The following is a 12795-nucleotide window of genomic DNA, read 5'->3' as shown; positions in this document are numbered from 1 at the left end:
AGTTGAAACTTTTATGTAGGTATAGATGCAGCAGAGTTCTGTAAGGGCTTATTTAATTCATTGATTTTTGTTCTAGACTGTGTTGTTTAGTCCTTGATAGGAAAGTTCCTCAAGTTTGCTTTAATTGGTTGACATTTGCAGCCTTTGTAGCTATTCACCCTGAGATCCACAACTCTGCAACTTTCAATATTAATGTTTAAGACACAATTGCTAGTGAACCAAAATAGTTTGGTTTAAGTATGCAAAACATTAAAAATGAAAGTTTCCCAATTTGATTTTTGTTTCATATATATCCTAGGTAATATTAATTTTTCCTATAGGCCAAATGTAAGTCTAATGAAAATAACAATACACAACCATACATGATGATGGCAATTTTTACAGTATTCTTAAATGTAATTTTTTACTTATTCACATCCAGTTTTGTTATTTTGCTTACTGGACATAATATTAAAACACAAATGTGTTTAGTAAAACACATGTGTTAACTAAAACCTTAGGTTGCCATACTTTGCATAACTGCTTACCTATTGATTGTTTTCATTTGTTTTTCTTTAGTTTGGTCAGATGCATTTATGAGACAAACCTTATCATCTCCTTCAATTAAGAACATGATTTAATTGTTTTGTGGTGACAAAGTATGAAGTAGGAAGAAGAATTTAATAATTTAAATATTTAAAGTTTTAAAATGAATTAATTTAATTACACACTTACATTAGATGACTATCTAAACATAAAATATTGACTTTAATTATTCAAACCTAAATGTTGACTGCTTATTTTAGAAATATTAATATATGCTGTTTGGTATTTTTTGTAAAAATTTATTGGATAAAATTAAGTAAATAGCGCTCATTCATGCACAATAAAAGAAACAAGCAATGTTTTGAAACCAGTTAATCAGTTTTTTGGTAATGAGTTGAAATTGCTTGATTCCTTTTTTAAAAAGCAGCATGCTGTCATTTCCCACATAACTTCTTATTACTCTTCTTTTTTTTTCATATGTATGCTGTCTGGCTTTTTTTGTTTTAAGGATTCAAAGGAGGAATATACATTTCAATGATATATTTTAAGCAGCTAATCACTTTCATGAATAGATCAATATGGCAATTGATTGTTCTCATCTTCCTCCTTCCAGATCTTAGATGAGTTTTGCAATGTGAAGTTCTGCATAGATGCCAGTCAACCAGATGTAGGAAGCTGGCTCAAGTACATCAGGTTCGCTGGCTGTTATGATCAGCACAACCTCGTTGCATGCCAGATAAATGATCAGGTATGTTGTAAAGATTTTCTTGTCTTTCTTTGAGAGCACTAAAGTATCAGTGAAGCCTGAAGAATAAAAATAACAGTGAGCTGCAGTAGACCCTTGTGGCCTGTTTGTTGATATGGTGAAAGGCAATGCAGAGATAGAAGTAAGATGCAGAACAAAGTCATTTTCAGTATGACTTTCTTTCAGTACGACTTTTTTTTTTTTTTTAGTAATTTATTCACTTTGTCCTAGTCCCCTTCATAAGTGCTCCAGTTTTTTTTCTAGTATGACTGAAAAATTTAAAAACTAAGTACTTATTTATTTCTTAGTGTTCTTTACATTTTCCCTTTTCTATCATTGTGGGTACATTCATAGAAAGTATTGAGCTAATCAAGACTACTTTGTGAATTTATGCAGAAATTAGAAGGGGTGTATTTGAAATGTTATATAGTTTTAATTGAAATACTAGGTAGAGATATGATTTGGTGCAGACTTATCTGGTTATGCATTTTATATTGATTTGCCTAGTTATAAGTGAGGACTTTAAGAATAATCAAACTTCTCTTTTGTTTGTACATGTGAAAAGTTTTAAAATATCACTGCAGGAAATTTGCTTTGTGAGATTATGGAGGATCATGCAGTGAGGGTGACTTCAGTAACAGTAAATATGAAATAAAGATCATGACAATATCATGAAACATATTTTGTACTTAATAAAATTAGATGATAAATCTCATAACTTAATATGACAATACCTAAAATAACAAAAAAATCCAACCTCTTAATTTTTGTTTTATACACACCATTAAGTTAGAATTTAATTATGTTATAACTAATTATTTCTTGTAACCCAATGGTTACCTAAATCAAATATGTTTCCAAGTTCATATTGAAATGGTTGCCTGGCAAATCTAGTATGAAATCGCCACCAAGAAAAAGAAAAAGTTTAAATTAGATGTTTCCAATTGAAAGCTGTTAAATAAAGCTAGCATCATATGGTCTAAAACTCTCTTTCAATCATCGTTATGAGATTATTCTTTGGCATTTTACCAGCTACCAGATAATTTTTACTGGCTAAACTATATAAGAGGTAGTAAATTGTAAAATTAGATTTAAATAGGAATCATTTTAAAATCCTCAACATATATCAAAGATAATAAACCAATCGATTGTTTTTTTTTCCCTGTGCCATAAGAAAACAAGAGGCATTATTGACAAAGGAAAACATTATTAAATTGGCTATTGATTGTGGGCAAAAAAATATCCCAAGCCCATCATATGAGTTACTATCACCACCAGCAACAAACAGTTTTTGAGGACCTGCTATTTGTAGATGGAAATAGATAGTTGTTGTAAGTTGTTTATGTTATATTTCCTCAGAAAGGAATGGCAGGACCTCAAAAGATACCTTATTATATCATAATAATTATTTCTTATTTGCATTTAGTGCCAATGGGAGCTATTTCCATAGACAAATAAAACTTATAGAATTAGTGAAACGATGATTTAAGAATGAGACTTGTAGCCAATGCAAGCTCACATGTAGCCATATTTTCATTTAATATTTATTTGTCTAATTTTCTATAATAAATATATTCTTGTCATTGGGAATCTTGATTGCATTAAAAAGGAAAACTGTTTTGCTATTCCTAACTATGTATTAGGTTGCTCATTAGAATAGGCATTTATAATTTTACCATCGTTACTTTTAAACTACACATTATAAATGGCACTGTTTTCCAAAGAATATATGCTGATTTCATACTTTAATGAATAGCATGTTTACTTATTTGAACAGAAGAACCAGGGGAAACAGTTAATCAGGAAAACCATAGAAGGCCAATATTAAACATGCACCTATTATTTCTTTAAGCACTTATTCTAAACTTCTGTATTATTCTGGCAGAAATATAAGCTGGTTACATAGTGCATATCAAATAACATAATTGTAAAATTGATACTGCATGGTCAAGTAAGTTCACTCATAAACAACAAGAGAGGAAATTCAGAGGTAAAAGTCAGATTTGTGTGGTAGGTATGTATGTATACAATCCTACTTAGTCCAGATGACAAGACAAAGGAGAACAAGCACCCAAGTAGTACATGCATGTATTACAGGCATATTCATTTATAGGCTCATGTGCATTTTCTAAAAGCCAATTAAGATGAGCAATCCTAGACAGCTTTGAAATGTGAATGTTGGACTAAGTACAATGATAAAAGAGAGCTGACTAAAGGTATTCTCTAGGTCTGTTTTTTTTTTCCCTGTCTTTTCCATGAGGAATAGGAGCTGCCAAATAATGAATAAGCACAACTCATCATGTAAAGAACAATCCCAGCATGGAGACATTATTTAATATGCAGATAGATGGGGGGGTACCCTGGATCAGAAGTAATTATTAAGCATTAACAATGTCAACTCATCTGTACAAGACAAAAGCAAATACAGCACTTTATAAGAAATCATGAAAAAAAATGTTTCCCTTCCTTCTGATTCTTAGAAGGAGCTCAAGTTAATGAAATGAATTTTAATAACACAACAGGTAAAAGTCCTAGACTCTTCTAAAAGGGAAGAATTTCAGATGAATCTTTCAACTCCAAACCAGTCATGGTTATGATGAGATCATCTAACAAAGAAAGAAAAAGATAACCTAGAACAAAACAGGAATGTATAATGTTTACCTTGATGAAGGTACATAGCTTTTAAAATTTTAATGTTGAAGATCTTTTAATCAATTTGAATAAGTTTTATAATGAGGAGGGTGTGAAGAACCCTATAAAAGAAAAAAATATGCTTGCTAAGCTAATAAAATGGATAATAATGGGATGTCAAAATTATATGCTAGATAAAATCCATTTATGATTTATTAGGAGTGAAGAAGTTCTTAGAAACAATATAGGTATTGGTTTTTAAGTCAAATTGATAAAGGATGTAATCTGTTTTAAATAATAAACATAAAAGCAAAGACCATTTGAGTAGCATTTCCCCAATACCATTCTGCAATCATTCCATTTGAGGTGATTTTCTTTGGTTTAAATTTTCCAGTAGATTTCTCTGAGTTATTTTACTTCAGATTTTTTTTTTTCAGACCATAATGAGCTTTGTGGCGGTTTACTTTCTTGACAGTGCTGCCTAGAAAGACTCGAGTTTTGTGATTTTAGATATCTCTCATTTCATGTTTTCAAAGTTATTGTGGTGATATTTTTGGAGATAGAAATTCTGGAAGCAGTGGCATCACTGATGAACCATAATTTCTAAGTAACTGCAGTTTCTGACTGATGTCCCAATTCCCCCCCAAAGTGTTGTATTAACTATAGTAGTTTATCTTTATAAAGAAGGCCATACCAAAGACACTAGTAAATTGAGACCGTAGTCTTAGTCAAGTCATAAAATACTAGAACTACTAAAATCACTCAAGGCTGTTGATCCTTGATATCCCAATTATTTCCCCCTCCCCTCATGCCTTAAAGTATCTGCACAGTGCTACAAAGCTCAGTGTTTAGCTGGGAATTTTTTTTGAAGGTAGACAATGCTTAAATAATTTCACATTTAACCAATCTGAAATTGTTCTCAGTTGCTTTCAGGAGCAAGAACTGGCACTGAAAGGTAGACCAGGGCAAGAGCAAAAGCAGAGAGTTGCATGAGGAAAGTTCTTCCAGACTATGTCCTCAAGGGGATCCAACATATATATATGATGCATGAAAAAGTTTTATCAGTGATTCAGAGGTTTTGTTTACATCCAGAATCACTCATGTATTTTATGTCAAGTACAACAAACATCTAAATTATTTACTGAGTTTGTTGTTGTTTAAATTGGGATATTTTGTATCCTTTTCTTTGAAGTCTTGGGGGTATCTTACTTTGACAGACCATTTTGATTAGGAGATGTAGCATGTTGCCTTAGATTTGGCCTGGTCCTTCACTAGTTCTTTGATAACCTCCCTCTTAAGCCCACATTTCTATATCCTTCACCTACATCAAAGGCAGGCTACCCAGAGACTTAGCCACCTCTAACAAAATTGGTTCTCATCCTTGAATATGTTCACAAGATTTGTGCACTTATGGAAGAGTTCTCTGGACACAGCAGTTTTACTCTAATACTTCCTTATGGTGAAAACATGTTGGTTATAACCAGGGAGGTCATTATGGTACAATTCATGTAAGTTGACTTTTGAGACTTAAACAAGACCTGTCTTTCCTTTCAAGATAATCAGAATGATCTGGGTGTGTGCTTTGGGGTCATATTTTCTATAGAGATGTGTGTATGTATTCTGCATCGTAGGAGGGAACACAATTTCATTCAAACTCCTGACCTGCCCTAACATGGTCTTCAAGTGGAATAAAGTTCTCAGAAACCCAAGACATTATTAATCTTGTCATTTACACAAGGTGATAAGTCCTTTTATTTTTAAACAGGCCCTTGACAGCTGGTATTTAGTAGGTAGAATGAGAGATGTTGGCTGTTTGCTCTGAATAAAAAGAAATGTGTCGATACGAGATTATCTAATGCCTGATGTATATTTTGAAGAAATGAGATCTAAAAGAATGAGTGCCCCTCAGAGAATACAAAGTCAGAATTCACTTTGGGGATCCTGCCAGCTCCCTTGTGGTTAATGAACGGCAGCAAGACTCTACAGTGTTTTCAGTTGGAACAGGCATTGTTCTCATTTGTGCTTTACCTTATAAAGTTTTAACTGCTTCCAGGACAATCATGGCTGATTTGGCACACCCGCTTTCACTCTACTTAGGTCCACGTGAGTGATTCTATCAGACTGTGTGACACTAGAACAGTATTATTATTGCAAGCTTATTACGGGCTCAATTATAAAGTTATTTTCTTTGGCTTGTTACTGAAGAAAAAAAACCCCACTTTCCTGCATCATTCAATTAATGCAGTTTGTGCAAATAAGCAAGGTAAATCAGCTATGTGTAAAGCAAAAATGTAATTTGTTAGCCTCTTCCCACTTTTTAAAAATGTTTGCCTCTACTGTCAGGTAATTTGTTAATTTTCTCTTCCTTTACAAGGATTTCTGGCCACATTCTGCATGACTCCTTTTGATCTTAAAATTATTATTGGCTTTGGGCATTTTCTTTGCTTTTAAGTCGAGTTCCACTTTTATACCAAAGTTATGCTCTGCTGTTTTAAGATGAATGCCAGCTGGCAAGACCCAGAGACTGGCTTTGTGAACAGTGCCTAAGCTGACTCTGGGGGATGTCATATGGCTGATAAGTTACTTCCCTCGCCCGAAGATGAAACTGTCTCAGACATAGTTTGCTATTTGGTATTTACACGATAAAGCAAACAGCACCACTTCCCTCCTTCATGTAAAAATGCCCAGGATACAACACTGATAGAATCCATACTAGGATTTTATGTTAAGATTCACCGAACACATAAGTTGAAAAAGAAGACCTGAAGGACTCTTGAGCGTTTTTAGTAATTAGCCTGTATACTTGCCTTTCGTTCAGGTAGATCTCAAAAGAGCATACACATAGTAGACTCCAGTTATATCTGGGATGATGCCCCAAAGGTAGCCATCAGAATGGTTCACAGACCATCAAGAGGGGGAACATATTGGTCAAGAATCACAAAAAACCCTCTATTTTTGTAGTAAAAAACCCTGATGATCTTTATCTTTCTTATAATGTAATATGGAACTTTTACCAAATGTTGAGAAATCATTCGGGTTGATCATCAGAGAGTCTTTGTAGACTCAGACAAGATGGCCACTTTAAAGACAGGTGGCTGAGGGGTATTTCTCATGGGCTCTGTAGAGAGAGATCCTTAGAAGTTATTTATGAGACAAATTGCAAGACTTCCAGGCTGGATACTCTGTGGGCTCTGGGTGTAATAATATAAATGGATCTTTATCATTTGTCCATTTTATAGAAACTAAAAGCAACAGTTAATTCACTGTTTTGTTTCATTCAGTAAATTATGCTTGACTTTATCTTCATAGTATTATCAAAGAGTTAAAGAGGTAGAGAAGAAAAAAACTTCTCCAAAAATGTCTTGGTCTAGCATGTGCGTTTATTTTCCATTTTGAAAACAGATATAATAAGACAGTACCTGATTTTTCTCAATTAATACTTTCTTAAAAAAAATTTAGATTGTAACCCTATAGGCAAGCAAATACAGGGTACCTTCTCGTTGGAGAAATTTAGGGTTGTTTGCTTTGGCTAAACTTGGTCATGATAAAACTAACATTTTACTGGACAAATTTATGTTCTGTCATCAATTTCTATCTATTGAAAAACTCTTCTCTTATTAGTAAAATTAAGCTCAGAATATATAATTGGAATAGGTTGCTTCCTCCAGAGACCCCAAACTTGATATCACTTTTGCACTACTGAATTGGGCTCTCCCACAGTTGTAGGGGTAAATCAGGGGTCCATACCGTGCTTCCTGAGGCCATAATATAGGCACACATTGAATCTATGGACCCATGCAACCTCTCTGCAGCACTAAGACTGACAGACGTGTTCACATCAAATGTTGACTTTATTCAGACATGTAAACTGTCACCTGTTTCCCCTCCTATCTACCTTCCAAATGGGAAAGTTTCAGTCACCTTTTCTTAGTCTTGTGAGTGATACACCAAATGAAGCTATAGAAAATAAAACATTGAGACCAAATGTTGGGAGCTGGAGGAGGAAGAAATCAACTGTCAACTTCAAAGTGAAAAGACAGCAATAGTCTAAAAAAGTTGTCTCTCAGTACCGATTTTGCAGGGAGTACATTTCTCTATTATTTCAATTATTACAACTTCCTGAATAGGTTGAAGGTCATTCATAATTCACACTTCTGTCATTTTTAGACATACCAAATACAGTCTATTAAGCATAAATAAAACTTCCAGTGCTTGACCAGGGAAAATAAATGGGGATTCATAACAATGAAGCCTTGTTCATCTTTTTAAAAGTAAATGATATGTTTGCTTTCTTTCTTGTTTTCCCCCTTGTACGCTGAATTTTTCTTTTGTCTCAGCAGTACAAACATAATACTTTAAATCGATTCAAGCATAGCAAACTAGACAGCAAGGCTGGTCTGACAGATTTTGGATTTTTCTATTCTATAGGATAATAAACAAGAGCTCATATTATTACCATTTGTAAATACATATAGTAACATAATTCGATGGAGGATTTGGTTAAAAACAAACCTTGACAATATAAAACCAAACTAGCCTGGAAGTCTATTAAAAGTTCCTATAATACTTAAGACTTTCCATTTTCTCTGTAAGGACTTAAATAATTAAATAAAATTAATATTTAATGATATATATTTAATTTCAATTAATTCCAGTTCCAATTATTTTTAAGATTCTTGTAACAAAGTATAATTATATATAATCTAAATATACATATAATTAGAGTTAATCATATACCATTTATATCATTGTAATAATGATAATATTTTATATGAATTAAAGATTTCCAAAAATGTATACTTTGCCACATTTATATTTCACATATAAAATATATGCCATATTCAAGCACATATATGTTTATAAATAAAATTATATGAAAATTTACCTTTTGGAAGCATAACATTTGCTAAATCAAATTACCACTTTTTTAGTATTAACTGAATGAATATTCTCTTGCATTTGGAACTGATTTCAGGGTTTGATTAAGATAAATTAAGAATAATAATTATATTTTAAGCATTTAATTCCCCTCGGCATGTATAATATTATATTTATGCCCTAAATTGTGAATTTTACCGATAATAAAAGTTTATAATTTGGGGACTTGAATTATTTATAATTTAAAATAAACATTTGGAAATTTTATTAGTGTGCTTTTTTAACAAATTTGAAAAGATAAAAGAATGTGAAAAAATCTATTATTAAAACATTTACTATAAATATTTATCTTTATAAATGTGGCATACAGAGATTTGAATATAATATCCATGCTTACAAAGAGAAAAATATCTTTCTGGATAAGTAAAGACTCCAGCATGATATTGGAAAATTTAAATTTTTCATGTGATAATATGAAAAGACTATCCCAACTTTCAAAGGTTTCAAGTATATGGAGAATTTGGTCATGTTCATAATATGTTGTGTTTCTGGATTTTAGTATCAGCTACCAAGTGGAAAATCCTGGAGAAGTTAGCACAGTTTAAAACATTTATCATGACTTTCCAAAAATATATACTTTATGTACAATATACTTTATGTCCTACTAAAGGACCCATTCTTTCAGTCTTTCACATTATATTGAAAATAATTGAGATTTTTTTCTTGCTAGTGGAACATTCTGAGAGACAATCAAAAACTGGCTTTTGTTTTAACAACTCTTTTGTATCAATTAAAGCATTTTCTAAGTGTTTAAGATTTTGAGACTCTCTTTATATACTTGAGTTGAATTCATCAGAAAATTTCAGATCCAGGATATTTTTATTTTGGATCCAGATAACTTTTTCCACACAACTCTGATGAGGGAGACCTGTTAACTCTTTTATGGAATTTAACAGAGTAATTGATTCCCTTCCATTTTTCTCCAACAGAAAAACCAGAGACGTTCTATTAGCAATGTCTCTGCTTCTGCCGTAACTCAGTTGCCATGATTCATAGGACCACAAGACAGCTGAGATTGTGGGAATACACTGATTTGAAAGACATTATAAGTATTTTTATAAGCATACAATTCTGTGAGAAAATCTCCATAAATCGCTTCTGTTCTTTGTTGTATTTTTATTTGCTGAAGGATATATTTTAAAACATGGAAGCACAGATATATTTTCTGAAAGGTTTGCTTCTTCCAGGGTTACAGCCCATCATTTTCCCATGTAATTGCTTCAGTGCAACAAATTGTCATTTTTGTTTTGGATTGAATTACTCTTCTTGCTTCTCAAATGCTAATGTGTTACTATCATTATCATTGTTAGAAAGCAAATTAAATTTATATGTTAGACATCTCCTTTCAAGTTTTCAAACGATGCTTGTGGGCTACTGTAATTAAAGGAGAAAAACATAATTTTACTTAAATGTCTCTAAGATCCTGAGGAATGGAAGATAATGAAGATCCTGAGTAGCAAAAACACCTTCGGAAAAGGACTAGATTCCTAAGGGTGTGGTAGATGGGACTTCGAGGCACATTCTTATTGCTATATGGGAAAGCATGCCCAGAATCTGCCCTCATTATGTCTGGCGCTTGCCAGTTCTTTTCAAACCTCAGTTTCATGAGCACCATAAAAATTCACTTAAAATCCAAAAGAACACCCTGAAGTTAAAATCTACTTCTGCTTTGCCTTGCCTTTCATGGCCTGGAATGTCACCTTTTACCTCCAGTAAATAAAGCCAACATCAACACTCTTCCATGTCTTTTATTTTTTATGCACTCAATATTCTTCACATGACAATCTGGACACTTAAAGGGAAATTACAGTAGTGATCTATGTCCCTGCAAAGAGAATTGTCTTTATAATATATAGTTACAATGTATCCATCATTTTCTTTTGTTCCTTGGACTGTTCACATTGGATTGAGTAAATCTAAAATGGAATTAAAAGAGACATGATTAATAGTGGACTACAAAGAAGTAATGATATCATAATACTTTCTTAAAATGACCTGGCATGCTGAGTAGCATTCCCCCACAGAGACAATTGCACCGTTTGACTGTCTTGCAGGGTATTGTCCCTTTAACCTCACTATTTCCGAGAAGCCACCAAAAAGTTCTAATATGTCACAATTCAAATGTCAACATGTTGTTGGAAAGGAAACTAATAAGTTAAACCTGTGAGAGATGCCAAAAAAAGAAGTGATTCAAACTGTTGAGAGAAGTCTATTGTTTTCTAAAGGGAAATACAACTGTAGAATGAAACAGGGTGCTTATAAGTATTTCTCTGTAGGTTTAGGGGGAAAAAAAGTAAACTCATGCATTATGATTCTTATTATTTTTTAATCTGGTAACTTTTTCAGCAGAACTATTCCTCTCAGTGTCAAAGAAGGGAGAATGTGAAGATTAGGCTTTAGATGCAAACTGAAAACTTACTAATTTTTTTTAATTGAAACAGCACAGAACAAGTAATAATTTTCCTGATAGTCTTGATTCTATATTTGGACATATAAAGAAACTCAGTTTAAACTATAATCTTTATTGCAACACTTTGTGTTTGGCCTTATTTTCTATAAACAAACTTCAGATGGTTAAACTCCTATTGAATGAAAAAAAATTAATTCATTTTGACAAGAAAGAAACTAAGCAGAAAATAGTCCTCATTGAGGTGTTTTTCAAATTTAGCACAATTTGGTGCTCTGGTCTTTTTATAGAAAAATAAACAATTGGGCTTTAGAGCCACCTACTGGAATAAAGAGGCACGTACTTACGTTTTATGTCCTCAGCTTTTCAAAAGATAAACAAATAGATAAATACAATCAGAGTATGAGCATTTCTATTGATTTCATAAGACATTAATTTATTCAGCTTTTCTCCATTTGAAATATCAACTGGTCCTGCTGGAAACCATAGTTAACAGTAGTGTCTTCTAAAAAAAAAAATTATTCCTGTTTCTTCATAGGATGTACCATTTGTGTTATATGATTTTCCTTCTTGTTTTTGTTTACTGGTTTTGGTGGTGGTTTTGTGTGTGTGTGTGTGTGTGTGTGTGTGTGTGTGTGTGTGTGTGTGTGTGCATGTGCATGCGCACATGTGTGTGTTCTGTAGATAGTTAGAATCTGAAACTGGGACTCTTTTTTTTTGTTTTTGTCTTACCAAAGTTGAAATTTGTTTATGGACAACTTAGTAAGAAGATTAGGAGGAAAAATCTCTCACTGCTGATGTTGGTGAGAGAGAAGATATAAGGCAAATGAATAATCTCCTTCTCAAGAGTATTGTGGGATTTTTCAGAGATACCTTAGCAGAATGTACAAATAGTAGACTGTATAACTTCATTCTTTTTTATCTGGATATAGAATTGCTGCTTAATAAAAATTGTAGAATAAAATGGAAAAACTAAGACAGTTTTTATGATAAAATGAATAAACATCTTAAAGATTTTCATGCTTAAATTGCTTTCGTAAATGGAAAAACCCTGGCGCCTGGATATACCCATTGGTCAATGGCTTGCCTAAGTCACCAACCTGCTTGAGCAAAGATAGGCAGCTCTTGGAAATTTCAGGTTTGGGTTCTTTCCACACTTGCCCCGCTGCTTTTCAGTCAGTCATTAACAGACTCATTAAATCTTTCCTTTCCTCTGCACTTTGCTAGAAAGCAGGGGGAATAAGCAGCACCCTCACCAGCCCTGATAAATGAATCAATAAAGGCTAATGCCTGCTTTCCAAGAGTGGCAATCAGGAACTGGGGCATGAGGGCAGGACCTAGGTATGGGAGTCCCCTTCTGATTGGTGAGAGGGGCAGTCAGTGTCGAAAAGCAAGATGCTCCCCTTGGATTCTTTTCTCTAGAGACCTTGCTGATTCACCTTCAGAACACCTTGTTGAGAAGGGGCTGGTTTTGCTAACTTACTCAAGAGGGTAGCTGAAGGTTGGCCAGAATACTGCAGGATAATGCAAGACAGGACTCAGATTTGTT

At 33.1% G+C, this 12795-nt stretch overlaps 1 protein-coding gene across 14 annotated transcripts in view; it reads left to right on the top strand.

Moving 5' to 3' along the window:
• Window positions 1–12795, top strand: part of Mecom (MDS1 and EVI1 complex locus) — a 539517-nt gene that overhangs the window by 479915 nt on the left and 46807 nt on the right. For all 14 annotated transcript variants that reach the window (XM_040270053.2, XM_040270050.2, XM_040270051.2 and 11 more), the window contains one exon: window positions 1139–1273. In XM_040270053.2, the coding sequence (XP_040125987.1) occupies window positions 1139–1273 (135 nt within the window). The remainder of the gene's footprint in view (window positions 1–1138; window positions 1274–12795) is intronic.

The sequence above is a fragment of the Ictidomys tridecemlineatus genome, chromosome 3 (assembly GCF_052094955.1).
Source record: "Ictidomys tridecemlineatus isolate mIctTri1 chromosome 3, mIctTri1.hap1, whole genome shotgun sequence".
Lineage (NCBI taxonomy): Eukaryota > Metazoa > Chordata > Mammalia > Rodentia > Sciuridae > Ictidomys > Ictidomys tridecemlineatus.
This window is presented reverse-complemented; position numbering and strand designations above follow the sequence as displayed.